This window comes from Drosophila bipectinata, chromosome 4, assembly GCF_030179905.1.
Source record: "Drosophila bipectinata strain 14024-0381.07 chromosome 4, DbipHiC1v2, whole genome shotgun sequence".
Lineage (NCBI taxonomy): Eukaryota > Metazoa > Arthropoda > Insecta > Diptera > Drosophilidae > Drosophila > Drosophila bipectinata.
The window spans coordinates 1,300,702-1,319,537 of NC_091740.1; the positions used below are offsets into that span (position 1 = coordinate 1,300,702).

General features: G+C 39.2%; 1 protein-coding gene across 6 annotated transcripts in view; it reads right to left on the reverse strand.

The window, feature by feature from the left end:
- Positions 1 to 7,952: 7,952 nt before the first annotated feature.
- The window catches only part of Slip1 (SLo interacting protein 1), a 52,260-nt gene continuing 41,376 nt past the window's right edge, over positions 7,953 to 18,836 (reverse strand). For 2 of the 6 annotated variants that reach the window (XM_043213522.2, XM_043213520.2), the window contains one exon: positions 7,953 to 8,358. In XM_043213522.2, the coding sequence (XP_043069457.1) occupies positions 8,065 to 8,358 (294 nt within the window). In that variant the 3' untranslated portion in view covers positions 7,953 to 8,064. The remainder of the gene's footprint in view (positions 8,359 to 18,836) is intronic. The other 4 variants (XM_043213519.2, XM_043213521.2, XR_011443481.1 and 1 more) reach the window with 3 other exon arrangements.

Here is an 18,836-nt window from a genome sequence, read left to right on the forward strand (position 1 = left end):
TGGAATCGCACAAAAAGGAAAAATTATGGATGAATTAAGGCAAAAGTTAGAAGAATTAGACAATACTGATAATGTTAGGAATTTAGACGAAATTAGGAAATAAGGAACAGAGTGTCAAACAAAGTTGCAGAAAGACAATGAAAGAAATTACAAAGAGAAAAAGAAAGCGAGTCCAAAATACAAGGTAGGTGATTACATTGTGGTTAAAAATTTTGATTGTACTGTAGGCGTTGCAAGAAAATTAATACCCAAACATAAAGGTCTATTTGTAATAGACAAAATTTTAGGCAATGACAGCTATTTAATTAAAGATGTTGAAGGTTTTCAATTTTCACGTATTCCATATCAAGGTGTTTGGAGTAGTCAGAACATAAAACATTGGATAAGTAAACGAAGATGAAACTCAAATATTATGTAAACTTTTGTAAATAAATAATAGAATAAGTAAATAAGCCAAATAAATTTAAGAAACAATTGTAAAATATCACAAGATCAGGGAATCTTTAAATGTCAGGACGGCCGAATTGTAGCAGGATTGCTACTTTTGTATATATATATATGTGTTAGCTATAAGTATATCGCATAACGGTACACTGTTGTCGGTTCGGGCTCTCTCTCTCTCTCTCTCTCTCTTAAACTCTCACGCTCTCATTGCTTTTTCAGCGAGTAATGATGGTTGATGCTGATCACGAGTTGAGAGCGGAGTCAGTCGAACACCAGCAGCGATCTGAAGCGGATCTAGTCAAGACTAATAAAGGAAAAATATAAAAAGCAAAGTGTGTAACGGCGTCTGTAGTGTCGAAAAAAAATATAAAAAAAATTAAAAAAAATAAATAAATAAATTTATCAATAAATAATACCAACTATCGCCCGGTTCGCAAGTTGCCAGAAGTTTCGAACTCGGGCCAGCAGGTCGAGCGCTGTGGGGAAAAGCTGCTTGTGCGAGGTCAGAAAGAGGAAAAAGAGAAGGAGCTAAGTAAGGGAGGATGAAGATTCGATCTTTTCCGCTTCGATCGTCACCGAAGTCAGACGTGACTTCTCCGAAATTTTGTTTTGCCTCGTCCCAATACTGACCGCGTGCGCCGGTGTGAAGAAGACCGAAATAGAGTGCGATTCCGGACGAAACGGTTTTAAATCGTCGGGAACCGGGGGAAACACGCCCGGGGCATCGAGCGTGAGCCCGTGGCCACGTAAGTCGGAAACGTGAGTTGTCAGCGAAGCGCCCAAGAACCGCCAGCGAAGCACCAAGACACGCCGCGGAGCACCCCAACCCACGTGTTTCCACAAGTACCTCCCTCGCTGTACAATCCCAGGGAACCCAAGGTCCACGCGAACCCAAGGTCGAAAAACGCGTGGACCACCTCCCAGTCACCACCACCACAACCATAACGGACTGGGATTGGAAAACGCGTGGACCACCTTCCCGTCATCCCCGCTACCCACATAACGGACCGGGATCGGAAACCGCGTGGACCGTCACCATCACGCTATCACCATAACGGAGACCCGCACATCAGCAGACGAAGGAACGGACAAGGAGGACAACAGTGGAACACGCGGAAAGTACAGTACCAGACAAAGATAAAAGGAGGAAGCAAGAACGGAGAACACGCGGAAAGTACAGTACCAGACAAAAAGAAAAGAAGGAAGGCAAAGACGGAAGAAGGCGAAAGAGAAAAGAAGGAAGGATGCCCCCCCCCCCCCCCGCACAGCGGATTAACGGGAATTAGCCAACGGCGATTTAGCGGGAAAAAGAAGAAAACCCAAGAGAGAAACAAAAAAAAGAAAAGGGACCGAAATAACAGTGGCGAAAAAGAACAAAAAAATGAAAACGCGAAATTAAAGCCTAAACATAAATAGGAAAAGAAATAAATAAAAATAAATATTTGCTAGTAATTAAGTAATTAATTTAAATCACAAAGTTGGCGACGGTGAATAAAAAAATTTTTTTTGTGTAAACAAAAGAGAAGTTATGAAAGTAAAAGCTAGAAATAATCTATGAAATAGGAATTACACTAATAAAAAAAAAAAAAAAATGGAAAAGTGAAAAGTTTACATTAGTTTTTTTTATATATTTTTTTAAACAATTTTTTTTAGTTATATTAAACCGAAAGAAAAAAATAGAAATTAAATTAATTTACGTTCACTCGCAAAATATGGAACATTTAAACTCAAATCTGTCTCAAGTCCACAGCTGCCTTCGCTAAGAGGTCGACCTTACTCGCTAAGAGGTCTAACAAATTGTTCCCTACACTGCGAGAAATTAAACAAGTATGAACGTAAAATTTTGTATATGAATATTTTTTTTTGAAAAAAGTTAAATTAAGGGAGCATACACTAGAAAATACAAAGACAACAAAAAAAAAAAAAAAAAAAGAAAAAAAAATTTTTTTTTTTAAAACAGACATTGAAATACTCCAAAAGAAATTTTTAAATAGAACAAAAAAATATTTTTTTTGTTGTATAGTTTCCGATCAGTTTTGATCTTTTTTAATTTTCTTTTGATCTTTTTTTTTATACTTAAACTAAACTGAGGAAGAAACCCTTAACTTTAATTGTATTAGAGAATCCTAAGAATTCGTTAAAATGGGGTTAATTACATGCGGATTACAAAAATAATGAATTACACGAAACATTGAAGACATTAATTTACATGGTGAAAGCTTATTTTTCTTTTTTTGGAATTTAATTTAAGGGGAGGGTAAGGTATTAAATTTTTTTTTTTTTTCATTTTTTTTTTATTTTTTAAATTGAATGCATAATATCTGAAGAATATTGTGTCAAAATTTCAAGTCAATTAAAGCAAAATTGACGATGTTATTAGTTATTGACAAAGTTGCTTATAAACATTTTACACTGGATTACACTGGTGTTTAAAACTTTAAAGCGTTTTTCCCACAACTCACGTTTTCAAAGTCGGTGCCCCTCATAACTTCAAAACTACTGCACCGATCCTTTTTAAATTTTAAACACTATTTCTGTACATATTTTACGAGGTAACGCTGTCGATTTTTTTTTTTTTTTGTTCATAATTTTGATTTTGCAATGACAAATTAACCAATTTTTTCCCAAAAAAATTGAGTTTTTCACTTCAAAGTCTTCAAAAAAATTAAAAAATTGCAATTTTCAAAAAACCTTCACAGCGTTACCTGGGGCGAACTATTATCTGACGAATGAATTTTCATTTTTTGATTACAAATGATCCAGCACCGAGTTATGAGGGGCACCGCAATTCAACTTTTTTTGGCGACACGTCCGGACAATTGCTACCATTGCCATATTTTTAAATATTTTTTTGTAAAAATTTGATAAAACATTCTTCTAATGTCAAACTTTAATATACCGTTGGTTGAATAAATAAATTTTAACTATGTCGTCAGGAAAAAAATCACAAAAACATGGCTTTTTTCGCATGATTTGACCTTACCCTCCCCTTAAACAATCAAAATTTGAATTAATTTTACAACTAGCCTTAAGCCAAATTCTATTTCTGCTACAATTCTATAACGCAACTAAAAGATGTCATTAAACTTTGTAAACACATCCCCAGATAATATTAAGCAAAACAACATTAGTATGTACGTTCGATCGATAATATTCACCGTTAGATAGGGTTATGAGATAGGTTATGCTAATTTTAGGGTTCTATATATTGAATAAAAATTGTATATAAAATGAATCTTGAGTAGTTCTCTCCTTTATTTAACCGTGCAGATGCTTCCACAGTCGTAGGGTATTAGGGGTCACCGGAGCCTAGCTCTGTAGGATGGTGATCATAGGATGGGCGGGAATATTGCGACCACGACAACATCTGTGGCATCGCTAAACTATGAGTTTTCTCGATCTCTTCCGGTTCTTTCATCTCTATTCTATCCTCTTTGAAGTTTATCCATCTTCTCTTCCGGTTACGATTCTCGCATTTTTTTTGTTGTCGTCAGCACACTCAATTCTGATCTTATAAAAATAATAATAGGTAGCTAGTATGCGGATTTGTCCAAGCAAGACCTCCACCCCCAAAGCAGACGAGCGAGAGCCGGACCCTATAGTGTGCACCCGCAAAGACAAATCCCAAAAATCTATAAAGACTTGTTCGTTACCCGCTACAAGTGTTGGTGTTCTACTTGGGACATTTATCATATCCCTACAAAGTGGACCAACATGCAAACACCAAGGGCACCCCCAACCGATGGAAAAGCGTCATATGTGACTCTTCCAAAATTCAATCCTGACAGCGCTGGAGCGGATGCTTCCTCTTGGTGTTCAACAGTTGATTTAATTTTTGCGGATAACGTGCTCGAGGGCATCACAGTGGCTTTTCCAAATTTGCTTTGCCGGCATCACTTGGGCGCAGTTCAAGGAGCTGTTTATACTACGCTTTGTTGGAATTGAGACTTCTGCCGCCATGCTATTAAATGTTCTGAATGGTCGACCAAAGCCTGAGGAGGGCTTCGATGAATACGGTAGCCGTATTGTGACGCAACTTATGTCAAAATGGAAAGCCAAGGATTTGGAAGAAATAGCGGTATCTGTGACTCTGGCTCACATGGCGCAAATAGACAATAAGTTTACGCACTGGGTTTTTACAAACAACGTGAAAACTCGCAATGAGCTACAACAACAGTTACACGCACACTCTTTCAAAAAGCGCAGTATAAACACGACTCAACAGGCACGAGGCGCAAGAAGTTCAAGTTTCCGACACCGATGAAATGCAATTACTGTGGAAAGGCTCGTGCTCGTCATGCTCGCTTGGAGAAGGGCCAGAGCAAAGAAAAAATCCACAGCGGCAGCAACATGCCTGGACCGAAAGATCGGTTAAGTGTTAAGTGGTTTAAGTGTGAAGAAATAGGAAATTTTGCATCCGCTTGTCCAAAAGGCCGAACGTATGAGAAGCGGGTAGATATCTGCATAGTAGCTCCATCGTCTAAAATAATAAGGGCATTCGGTGAGTCTATTCCAATTTGTTTTGTTTCGGGTGCTGAATGCTCTTAAGTGAAGGAAAGCGTCTTGGACAAATTTAAGGGAAAAATAATAAATAACATTGTAAAACTTAAGGGTATAAGTAATGATGCCATTTGTAGTACTCAGCAAGTATTATGTCATATAAATATTGAACAGTACTGCTTTGAAATTTTGTTACACGTAATTACGTTACACGTTACACGTAATCTGAAATACGATGTGTTGGTTGGTCGTGAAATCCTTAGCCTGGGCTTTGGAGTAACAATAGACGCCGACAAATTCCAAATTTATAAAACAACAAGACTCCATTTTTACTTTTTCTTTTAAAGCTAAAGGAGTGGGTGAAATCAAGAACAGGACTTTTGTCCGCAACTTTGTTTGTAAGCCAAATGAAATGCTCTCATTAAGTGAATGTATTTTATATTAAACATGAAAGCAAAGCTAACTTCGGGCGGAGCCGAAGTTTATATACCCTTGCAGTTAAAACCGGATATAAATCGCAAACATCGGATATAGTTGGCCGATCCTTATGATTACATCATAATAAAACAAATTAATTATAATAAAAATCTAAAAAATAAGTCCCAAGGTTCTATCTTCAAAAATACGAAAGTTGATATTTCCACGAAATACCATTTCCGATCGTTCAGTTATATGGCAGCTATAGGATATAGTCAGCCGATCCTAATGAAATTTGGTAGGTTGGATCAACTGACCAAAAGTATAATCTGTACTAAATTCCAGCTTTCTATCTTCAAAAACACGAAAGTTGGGTCATTTCCGATCGTTCAGTTATATGGCAGCTATAAGATATAGTCGGCCGATCTTTATGAAATTTGGCATGACGTAATGTTTTGCCAAAAATAGCTCTCATGTCAAATTTGAACTCTCCAACTCTAAAAACACCAAAATTATACCATTTCCGATCAATCAGTTATATGGCAGCTATAGGATAAAATCGGCCGATCCGGGCCGTTCCGATTTATATACTGCGTTCAAAGGAAAGAAGGGTGTGTGCAAAGTTTCAAGACGATAGCTTTAAATCTGAGAGACTAGTTCGCGTAGAAACGGACAGACAGACAGACGGACATGCTCATATCAACTCAAGAGGTGATCCTGATCAAGAATATATAAACTTTATAGGGTCGGAGATGTCTCCTTCACTGCGTTGCACACTTTTGGACAAAATTATAATACCCTCTGCAAGGGTATAAAAGGGGGTGGCATAAAATAATGTATAGAGATATTCCGAAATAAAAATTTAATGTTAAGAGTTTTAAAGGAATGCATATTTTAATGCAGGGGTGCCCAGTCCCATTGCTCTCGGTGATCCTTTGTTTTTGGAATTGCTCTTTCATTTGGGAAACGAAATTTCATATATGTACGTGTGTTACTCCCAGCATAGGCAAAGCCCAAATACAAAAACAATTTTTCGTGTTTTCCCTATTCTCCTCAATCGTCCTAATTCGAATGAATTTTGTTGTTGGAGTGCCGAAAACTTTTCACTGCAAGAAATTCATTCTTGTTTTTGTTTCTGTTAAAATGGTCGACCTGTAGCGATGAATTTGTTCTTCGCAGAACATTTTTTTTAACTAAGAAGCTCTGCATATTTGTCAAGTATAATAATAAGCTGTTTTAAAATATGTAGGGTCTTTTTTTAATTGCTGTAATAAAATGTATTTTTTATTATATTGATATTTTTAAACCCCTTGTGAATGTTACTATAATTTTATTTTTCAGTGCAGCCACATGGATGGGAAAAAAATTCTCGCACAAATGTATTGGTGATTTTTTGCATTGGTATAGGAGTTTGCTCTTCCGTATGCAGAGCTTGGGCGGTTTAAAGTTTAAACCACTGGTTTAAAGCATAGATGGGCAAGCCCATGGCTCCTCGGGCTCTCAAGGCTCCCCCCGTTATTCGTAATTTTTGGCGCCAGCAAATCGAGGCAGACGATCAAGTCGCGCGGTCAGTGAGCCGTGAAGATTTACAAAAACAATGCTACATAAATTCGTGGTTCGAGTTTGCAACAACAATTATTAAGGTTTCGTTTGCGCACAACGCGACGACTACCATCGCGAGGGTGGTGGTTGTTATTGTAATATGTTGTCTGGCCGAGCTGCGGCTCCGACCGTTAGAATTCGTGCCCATCTATGGTTTAAGGGGTTATATACAGTTGTATCGCGCAAAAAAAAATGGAATTTTATCGATTTTTTTTTGACACAACAGAAAATATTTATGAAAAAAGTTTTACCGAAGTTGTTTAGTACACGTTTCTGGGTACTTAATTAAATATTTTCATAAAAAAATATTACATAATAAAATAGCCGAATTCCCGGATCGACTTTTTTCGATGGTGTCTTGCGGTGGACATGATATCCCGAAAACGGTTCATCTGAAATCCAAACTTCAAAAAAATTTTGTTAGTATATTGTATTGTCTAGTCCGTGAACGAGAAATTTTTAAAAATTTTGATAAAAAACAATAAAGGAAAGCTAACTTCGGGCGGAGCCGAAGTTTATATACCCTTGCAGTTAAAACCGGATATATATCGCAAACATCGGATATAGTTGGCCGATCCTTATGGGAATAGGAATATATAATCCAATTTATTACAATGCAAAATCTAAAAAAAGTCCCAAACTTCTATCTTCAAAAATACGAAAGTTGATATTTCTATCAAATACCATTTCCGATCGTTCAGTTATATGGCAGCTATGGGATATAGTCGGCCGATCCTAATGAAATTTGGTAGGTAAATTTGGAATCTATCATTTATCACAAGTGTATATAACCCCTTAAAGTTCCTGTAGTGACATAGCTAGAAAGGTTGGAATAATAACGATCCCTACCATTTGCGGTATCTAAAAAGACCAAAATTATTCGAGGTCAAGGGTAACATGGAATCATAGTTTTCTTTTTTAATTAAAATAAATATTTGTTTTCGTGAAAAAAGAACACATTTTTAATATTTTTTTAAATAATTATTTTATATAAGCCTATTATAAAAACAAATATAAATGCTACGTATTTATTACTAATTAAAGCTATATAATGTAGTACTTAGGTTATATAGGAAAACATATTTGTTGTTTTTATTGTAGCTATGTTTGATGATGTCGTCGGTCTCGGGCCCGCTCTATATGTCTTCTCCTTTCATCCTTTGTCCAATAACGACCAATTTTAACTTCTGAGATTGTTTCCTCTTCAGTAGCTAGCTCACATCCTCGAATATTTTTTTGAAGTGTACGATTACGCACCGGTCGTTTTACAATGTATCGAGATCCATCTGCACGTCGCTTAACTTTCCAAACCATAGATTTTTCGTCCCCATCTTTTAGTTTAATTAGTTCAGGCGCATTGGTTGAACTTATAGTATCTTGGACTTTGTTCGCAACCTAAAATTAAATAAACTTATTAAAATACACTTTTAAAATGAATAAACAATATTTTCAAAAAACTTTTTAGCTGTTTTTCTTTATAAATAAAATCCATAATTTATGCATAAGTCCGGTCTTAACTGCAAGGGTCTATCAACTTCGGATCCAAAGTTAACTTTTCTTTCTTTTTATATCCTTGCAGAAGGCATTATAAATTTGGTCAAAAGTGTGAAAGAGACATCTCCAACCCTATAAAGTATATATGTATGTATATTCTTGATTAGAATCACCTCCTAAGTTGATGTAAGCATGTTCGTATGTCCGTCGTTCTGCCTGTTTCTACGCAAACCAGTGGCACACACTCTCTTTTCTTTGCACGCAGTATAAGACGGAACGTCGACGGATCCGACAAGAATGGAAAACTAACTTAGAGCGGAGCCGAAGTTAATATACCCTTGCAGCTAAAACCGGATTAGTATCGCTAAAATCGGACAAAGTTGGCCGATCCTTATGATATTATCATAATATAACCAATTTATTACAATACAAAATCTAAAAAAAAGTCCCAAAATTCTATGTTTAAGAACACCCAAGTTGGTATTTTTTAATTTTATTTTTATTTTTGCGGTCTTTCAGAATTTGGAAATGGCTTGTGCATCAATTAGAGCATCAGCTAGCATTCCTGTATTCATCATTAAGCTTAGAGGCCCAGACGACCGAGGGGCGCTCGAGAAACGATTTGTTAGTACATATTATGCTATTTGAAATTTGTTAAGCTAAGAGGAGTTAGTAAGATAGTTTAAAATTCTATATTTTAAATTAGAGGGACAGGAAAGAGATTTAATAGAGTACAGACCATTGTTGTTCGAATATAATACCCTAAAAGGGTCATGCAGTGCATATGTCGAACTACAATGGCTAAGGAACAGAGGACTAAAGTTTCGAAAAAAGTCCTTCTATTAGGAATGTTAAATTTTAAACGTGTTAGTAAATGCTGGCTATCTACATCCCCTTTAATAAGGCTATGCAGAAAAACTACACCGATCATTGTCCTACGATTTGTTAAGCTAGGTAAGTTTATAAGTAAAAGTCTGCTACTGTAGGACGGAAGCTGAAGATTTGCATCCCAGTATAGACCTCTAAGTGCAAATATTAAAAAGGTCTTTTGTTCGGATTCTATGCGCTCCTTATGTACTCCATATTGGGGACTCCAGACACATGAACCTTACTCCAGTACAGGACGGACCAAAGAAATTAATAGTGTTTTGGTTATATAGGGGTCATTAAATTCTTTTGACCACCTTTTGATAAAACCAAGGAGTCCTTTAGCCTTATTAACCATTAAGAGGAGGGTAAGGTATTAATTTTTTTTTTTTTTTTTCATTTTTTTTTTTATTTTTTAAATTGAATGCATAATACTTGAAGAATATTGTGTCAAAATTTCAAGTCAATTAAAGACGAAGTTATTAGTTATTGACGAAGTTGCTTATAAACGTTTTACACTGGATTTTTTTGTGTTTAAAACTTTAAAGCGTTTTTCCCACAACTCACGTTTTCAAAGTCGGTGCCCCTCATAACTTCAAAACTACTGCACCGATCCTTTTTAAATTTTAAACACTATTTCTGTACATATTTCGATTTCGCAATGACAAATTAACCGATTTTTTCCCAAAAAATTGAGTTTTTCACTTCAAAGCTTTCAAAAAAATTAAAAAATTTCAATTTTCAAAAAACCTTTACAGCGTTACTTGGGGCAAACTATTATCTAACGAATGAATTTTCATTTTTTGATTACAAATGATCCAGCACCGAGTTATGAGGGGCACCGCAATTCAACTTTTTTTGGCAACACGTCCGGACAATTGCTACCATTGCCATATTTTTAAATATTGTTTTGTACAAATTTTATTAAACATTCCTCTAATGTCATACTTTAATATACCGTTGGTTGAATAAATAAATTTTAACTGTGTCGTCAGGAAAAAAATCACAAAAACATGGCTTTTTTCGCATGATTTGACCTTACCCTCCCCTTAAGGAAATATGGTCGGCAAATTTAAGTTTGATGTCTAATAGGATGCCGAGATCATTAACCTGGGTTAATTTTTCTAAGGCAATCCCATTATTGGAATAAATAGCTTGAAGAACGATAAAAAGACATATGCTTGCATTTTGATCCATTAAGTATTAGATCATTAGCTAAACACCATTATGAAAGTTATCAAGGGTCAGACTGAAGACTGCATTGGGTAGAGATGGATTTGTACTAAAGACAAAGCTTTACATCATCTGCATACATAAGAACTAGAGAGTTCGTTAAAGCAGAGGGCAAGTGGTTTATAAAAAGCGTAAATAATAACGGGCCAAGATGACTTCCTTGAGGGACGCCAGATGTAGCACGGAGCAGACGGGACTGTATGTTTTTAAATAAGACTCTTTGTGTCCTTCCATCGAGTTAACTGGAGATCCACGTTGAGGTCTTTAGGAAACCCCAGCATATTCAGTTTACTCAACAAGAGTGAGTGATTAACTGAATCAAATGCTTTGCTGAAGTCTGTGTAAATTACATCGGTTTGATATCCCTTACAAAAGCCATCTATGACAAAGGATGTCAACTCCAATAAGTTAAAGTTAATAAAGCCATGCTGACAAGGAGTGATAATCGAAGAGCAAAGGTGTTGCAAATGAGGGGTAATTAATTTTTCAAACAACTTTGGAACTACCGACAACTTAGAGATGCCTCTGTTGTTGGCAGCCTCGGACTTTTTCCCTTTTTTTATGTAGGGGAATTATGAATGATTCCTTCCACTTAAGGGGAAAAATCGAGGTTTCCAAAGATAAGTTGAAAAGTCTTAGAAGAGGTTTGCACAGAGCCCTGGCGCAGTATTTTAGCACACAGCCTGGTACTCCGTCGGGGCCTGGCGAATAAATGGGTTTTACCCTTAAAAGACCAGATAATAAGTTTTTCTCAGAAAAAAACGGACAGAATATAAGATTTGCTGTTTGAATGTTATATGCGTAAGGCTGATCTGTCAATTTAGGCGGAGAATAAGTTGTTTGAAAAAATTCTGCGAATAGATCGGTAATGGCCTGATCTGAGGTCGCAGAGGAATTTTCAAACGTAAGCAGGGGTAAAAAATATACGTGATTACGCTTAGGGTTTACAAAATTATAAAACTGCTTTGGATCCTGAGTGAATTGTATCCAGCAGCGGTCAATATAATTCCTATAACATTCCGCGTTATGCACGGTAAAATTCGACCAAGCTAGTAGGTATCTTGAAAAATCAACACTACTGCAGGTTTTTTTATATTTTAGTAAGAGCCTATTTTTAATATTTTTTAGGTTAGTGAGGCACCTTCTATACCAAGGAGGACTTGTTGAAGCGGACGGATATTTCCATGGCACACATGAGTCAAAAAATTTATTTAAAGTACAATAAAATTTTTCTAAGGTCACGTTAAGATCAGTGCATGCCAGAATATCGGACCAGTCATATGTATCGATATGGGTATTAAGTTTGTGAAAATCACCTTTACGGAAACAGCAAATCTTATTTGCCACGCATAGAGATACCTGATCGATACCAGGAATAGTTTCGATAGAAACATAGTTTAATAAACATAGTTTAGGCTATCACGTAAGAATAAGGAGCTTAAGAATAAGAAGCGTCATCAAACTAAGCTTGACCCTAAATTTAAAGAGCCGTTTGAGATTGTCAAAATGGAGATAGATATCTGGTACTTGAAGTCCTTAACAAGTAAGCGAACTTACAAATATTTCCATGAATTCTAAAGAGCTTTGCTGAACAAACAGCTAATACGCGAAGATATAGACGGCACGATGGAAGATGCGTCTGACAATAAAAAACAATAAAGGAAAGCTAACTTTGGGCGGAGCCGAAGTTGATATAACCTTGCAGTTAATACCGGATAAATATCGCTAAAATCGGATATAGTTGGCCGATCCTTATGAGTATATGATAATATAACCCAATTTATTATAATATAAAATCTAAAAAAAAGTCCCAAGCTTCAATCTTTAAAAATACCATAGCTGGTATTTCTACCAAATATCAGGTCTATGCATATGAAACTGCGTTTTTTTTACTACTTTGGAGTATTATTAAAAATAAATGGTGACAATTTCAATCTTGAAAGTACGCCCCTTCAGAAGCCACACATTTTGCCCATCTTTCGGCCAATTTATGAATTCCTCGCCAGAAGAATTCCTTTTCCTTGGACCCAAACCAGTCTTCTACCCAATTTTTCAGGTCTCCATAGGAATCGAAGCGCTGGTTGGCTAATCCGTGTCCCAAACTGCCGAACAAATGGTAACCTGATGGAGCCAAGTCTGGTGAACAAGCCGCATGGGGTAAGGACTCCCAGCCAATCGTGGCTACCAATTCCTTGGTGTCTCGTGGACGATGTGATGGCGCGTTGTCGTCCAAAAAAATGGGTTTGAGCTGCCTTTTTGCGTATTCGGAGCAGAGTTTCTTTCAATTCTTCCAATTGTTGCTGGTAGCGTTCGCCAACAACGGTTTCACCCGGTTTAAGGAGCTCATACCAAACGATTCCGGCCTGATCCCGGAAAACGCTCAGCATGGCTTTGCGGCCGAAACGGTTAGGCCGATATTGGGATTGGGTCGGTTGGCCTGGGCTAACATAGGATTTTTTTCATTTGGGGTTTTGAAAATAGATCCACTTTTCATTTCCAGTGACAATGCAATGCAAAAACGAGAATTTTCAAGAGAATTTCGCATGTCATTTTTCGATGTCCGCAAATAGTGCTTTGTGGGTATTAAACTCGACATTTTCAATATTGGAAAAAACTCGCAAATAACGTTTAAGCAGTGTTCCTAGATGTCAAAAGTTGCTAAAAAAAATTTTCACCAACAATTTTCGATCACTTTTGTTACCGATAATTAACAATAAAGTAAAACGCAGTTTCATATGCATAGACCTGATACCATTTCCGATCGTTCAGTTATATGGCAGCTATAAGATATAGTCGGCCGATCGTTATGAAATTTGGTAGCCACGATATGGTAGCCATAGGTTATTTCTATTTAGAAGGTGATCCTGATGAAAAATATATACACTGATGAGGTACCGAGCGTTTTCGGTACTAACAGTTTTTCCAGTTCTCAATAAATAACGAACGCGTTCAATTAAATACTCTTTATTGCGGTAATACGGACAGCAGAGCTGGGGTCGACCCTGAAGGTCTGAGCGGAGCGATGAGCTTAGGGGGAAGTGCAAACTCGGTGCTTGGTGGCTAATGCATACCCGGGCGACACAAGGCCGGGTGCACATGCGCAAAGCTTGATCAAAAGACAGATGCATACCGCGAGGTTGCACCTGGCAACTAGGACTACAGCGATAAGATGTGTCATTGACCGAAACCACTGCCGCTATAAAGAAACATAAAGGAATTCATAAATTTGATACGATACAAGACCAAACATACACTTCATAGTATCGCAGATATATTTTTTACTCCGTTGCACTTTTTTGAACCAAACCGGTATTACCTTGAGCAAGCTATCTTCGGGCGGAACCGATGTTGATGTACCTTTGGAGTTAAGATCGGATATGGAGGCCATACGCAGTACATAGGGAAACTATTTCATAAGCATTGTTAATACTGTGAAATGTGAATGAGAACTTCGGGAAGAGCTGAAGTTGATATACCCTTAAAGTTAAAAGGAATTTTATAGGTTTTGATTATATCGAATCCGATATATAATTTATAAATGTATCGAACACAGTCCCACAATCTTTTTAGAAATTTAAATATCACACCCATGGTACAACAAGGGGACCTACACGCAAGCAATTGCGTGCTGTAACTGTGTACACCGCTGGTAGTTCGACTATACTCTTCACGTGAGGGCGGCTGGTAACAGGTCCCGGTAAGGTCATGTCTCTGCCGAGGATGCTGGCTAATGGTAGTCGGGCGGGGAGAAGAGCACTCCCTTCCTTAAATCACCCCAATCCAAGGTGGAACAGCATATGCCGAAGGATGCGTGTACGAGGGGGGGCTCGGACGCTAATATGCGAACTATGGGGGACCGGCCGACATCCTACTTTTAATTAGGCTTATTGTGACAAGCCGGCTATGTTATGATGGACGAACCTCTTCCCGCCTACTCGTGGGACCAACATATGAACACTACCTTACCAAATAAAAACCTAAGTGGAGAACGGAACTCCTTTAAAATGTCCGGAAATGTGGTCAGTGACCCGTCAAACTCCAACGCCCTCAACAGCCATGGAGTTGCTGAGATGGAGAAGCCCCCCACAGAGGGGCAACGTCTGGAGGCGGGAAGCGCCGGTGTGGAGGAGGTTGCCAAGGCTTCTTCTTCCAAAGCGGGGCTAGCCATGGGATCACCGAACGGCGTGGAGAGGAATACCCCAGGGTCAACCTCCAAACCAACCGGCGGGGCCCCTAAGGCGAACCCTGGTCCGGGAGCGTCTCACTCGACGCAGTGTAAAGGCTCTTATAAAGATAGGAGAAGAGCAGCCTTCATTCTGATGAGGGCGGACCCATCGGCCGAAGCCAACCCGGACCATGCCGAGATCATTAAGTGGGCAAGGGAGATCCTGCCCGACTTTAATCCGGAAAAGGCGGGAGTGAGGCAGGATCCGAACAAACGTGCTAGGTCAGACCCTGGCAAGGAGATCGCGCAAAGCGCGAAAAGGCAGAGGTCCACGGAGGGAAAAGCCCCTAGGCTAAGAAGAGAAACCCAGCCGCAGCCGTCCAACCGCTAGTTCGCCGAAGTGACGAAGGGAAGAACCCTAATTGGAGTCCTGGACAAAAGCTCCAAGGATGGGCTCATCCCCAAGGACCTTCGGCGACGAGTGGTAAACGAGTTGCATAGGCGCTTCGTGGAGGAGATGCTGCGATGCGGAGGGCCCCCACCAGAATGCGAAGATGCAGGATGTTATCAGGGTAGCGTCAAGGTGATTGACCTACAAGCGTATGGTAGCATCGTTGGAGAGGTCTACCCTGGAGCTAAGCTAGTGGCGGTTGACCGGGAGGAGATCCCATGCCAACCGAGGGCGCAAGTGTGGCTCACTGAAAACCTAAGACCATCTGACCCTAAGACCATCCTAACTATGCTTAGGATGTGCAATCCGACGCTTCCCACGGCGGACTGGAGAGTCGCCAAGGTCGAGGAGGCGGTGCACAGTGGTCCGGCTTGTATGAAGAGAGCGGCCAAAAATACTTCTAGTTGAGGTAGGGACTGGAAACTTGGCACAAAATATTTATATTTTTGTTCTAAAATAATATGTTAAAATCAGCCAGATCGGGCAACTATATCATATAGCTGCCATATAACTGATTGATCGAAAATGCTATAACTTGGGTGTTTTTACAGTTAGAGAGAGTTTACAGTTAGAGAGTTTTTGTAAGAATGCTATATTTGACAAAATAACACGACCTACCAAATTTCATAAGGATCAGCCGACTATATCTTATAGCTGCCATATAACTGATTGATCGGGAATGTTATAACTTCGGTGTTTTTAAAGCTAGAGAATTCTGATTTGGTACGAATGCTATTTTTGGGAAAATAATTCAACATGCCAAATTTCATAAGGATCAGCCGACTATATCCTATAGCTGATATATAATTGAAAAAACGGAAATTACCCAACTTTCATGTTAAGATGGTGTTAGTATTTTTACGATATTAGACACATAGGCAAATTTTGGCAAAAAATTCTTGCACATTTGTTACCCTTGGAGACCGACAAACACATTGGTATATAAACGAATTGTAGAATTTTGTGGGATCACTACTAAAACTTCAGCTAAACATGAAAAATACGTTCAAAATATAGGAAAAAAACATGCATTAGTTCATAGTAATATAATAATAACAATAATTATTATTAATATATCAAATTGTATCTCATTTTATAGAAAATACCTTCAACTTCAAAATCCATTACAAATAATTTGAATTTGAACACGTAAATAATGATCTGACCACTTCAAAGTGCGGTTTAGTTGTGAAATATTCGTGATGCGCGCAGCCGCGCTTTACAAATGAGCATCTTCAAATCATTTTTTAGAAAATCCAGTTAGATTTTTAGAAAAATCTGGTTTGTCATGTAGAAGCTTGGACATTTTAGAGGCGATTTGTTTACTTTTCGATTATTTTTGTCGTTATCAATTTTTTTATTTTTGGCCTATGGGAGAAACCACTGTGCGGTGGGACTGCGGAGGCAATGTCGTCCTCACACTCAACGAGGAGACCGTAAAAGACCTGGAAAGGTCGGAGCACCGGCTGAAGTACGGATTCGAACACGTTTCAATCCGTATCTACAAATCCGATGCGAAGGCCAAGCCAGGAGGTATCGGGCTGGAGGCAGACACGCAAGAGCCAGACTTGGAGGATCCGACCAAAGAGAGTCACCCGGAAGGAATGTCAGATGAGGAGGAGGACATCCTGGAAGGGTACACCTCGGGGGAAAGTGACTTGGCAAGGGCACATAAAAGAGTTGGAATGAAGGAGGATAAATAAAGCATAAATATTAAATAAATTCAATAAAGCTTGTCCCAAAAGCAGATCGGGCAATAGCAAGTCAAAGAAACCACCATGGTAGTCGCAAACACTTGCGCCCTTTAAGACCAAGGCCCGCAAGGCCTTTAATTTTGACAGCAAGGCAAACTAGGAGACAGCCTGGGAGACGTATAAAGCGAACCTTAGGCAATATAACAAAGAACTTTGTAAGGCAAAAAGGAATGCCTGGGCCAAGTTCTGCACGAACATTCAGCAAACATCAGAGGCCTCCCGACTCAGGCAGGTCCTCGCAACTACTGCACCAAACGTAGGATACATTAAAACCGCAGAAGGTAACTGGACATCGTCCAGCAAAGAAACCCTTGAGGCTCTTACAGAGGCACATTTCCCGGGATGCTCTCTAGAAGAAACAACCCTGCAAACGCAGAGACAGGGGAAAGCCCCACCCTCCCTAACCAACTTCAATACCTATTGAGTGACAGGTATCTTTCAAATCCCCAGATCGAGATGGCTTTGTCCCGGCTCAACTAATTAAAGCTGGACCAATCTGAGGTCTTGGGTCAAGAAAGCTTTCTCAGCAATTTTCAGAATAAGCATCGTACCCGCAATGTGGTTGCAGATGAAAGTCATATTTATACCCAAGGCGGGAAAACCATACCATACCTTCATACCAATAAGCCTGTGGTCCTTCCTTCTCAAGACAATGGAGAGATTAATCAGCCTCCATATTTATCTTACTATCAAATGAGATGATATCTCGGGATCACAGCATGCGTATAGGAAGGGCCGATCCACGGAGACGGCACTCCACGAGATCAGTATTTTCGCCGAAAAGGCACTTAGTGACAAGGAATACGCAATCATTACTTTTCTAGACCTAGAAGGTGCTTTCAACAACATCCTACCAAGCTCAATAATCAATGCGCTGACGGGACTAGGAATAGACAATCAATCCGTACGCCTTATAAACCAGATCCTGGTAAACAGGACTGTTGAGGCGTCACTAGGAGGAGAATCTATTCATAGATACATCAGAAGAGGCACTCCGCAAGGAGGCGTACTCTCACCTCTACTGTGGAACGTGGCGGTTAATAGCCTACTGCGATCGCTAGAAGGTGGTGGTTACAAAGTTATCGCTTACGCGAATGATGTTTCCCTTCTCTGGGAAATTTCCCCAGACTCTATGTGACCGCATGACGGACAAACTTAGGGTCCTCTCAACATGGGCAGTTAGGAATGGACTAGGGGTAAACCCGTACAAAACCGAGCTTGTCCTCTTCACCAGAAAGTACAAAATACCAAACTTAAGGCTTCCAAAACTGTCAGGAGAAACACTCTCCCTCAGCGGTAGCGCCAAGTACCTAGGGATTACGCTAGACAGAAAACTGGACTGGAAGTCAAACACTATGGATAGAGCTAACAAGGCAAGAATCGCGCTCTATACATGCCGAAAAGCCATTGGCCTAAAATGGGGAATGTCCCCAACAACAGTAAGATGGCTTTACACAGCGGTCATAAGACCCATTCTTTTCTACGGGGTGGTGGTCTGGTGGCCTGCTCTCACAAACGCCACAATTAGAGAGAAACTTAGGAAAACGCAAAGGATGGCGGTGGTCTGTATCACAGGCAGCCTACGTACAACACCGACTGATGCCCTAGACTTCATACTCGACCTATTACCTGTAGAGATAATGGGGGCCAATAAACCCACGCTATCGGCAATTAGGCTACGCGAGACGGGCATATAGAAAAGGACCGACTATGGACATACCAAGTTGGACCTACACCACTGCACGCCAACGGGAGCTTCCCACCTTAAAATACAAGGTTTCCATTCCAACAAGGGATGAATGGGCCACACAAATCCCGGGACCAGCCGGTTCCCTCCATATTTACACAGACGGTTCAAAATTGAATAGCCGGGTGGGAGGCGGTTACCATTACGAACGGCTGTGTCTAA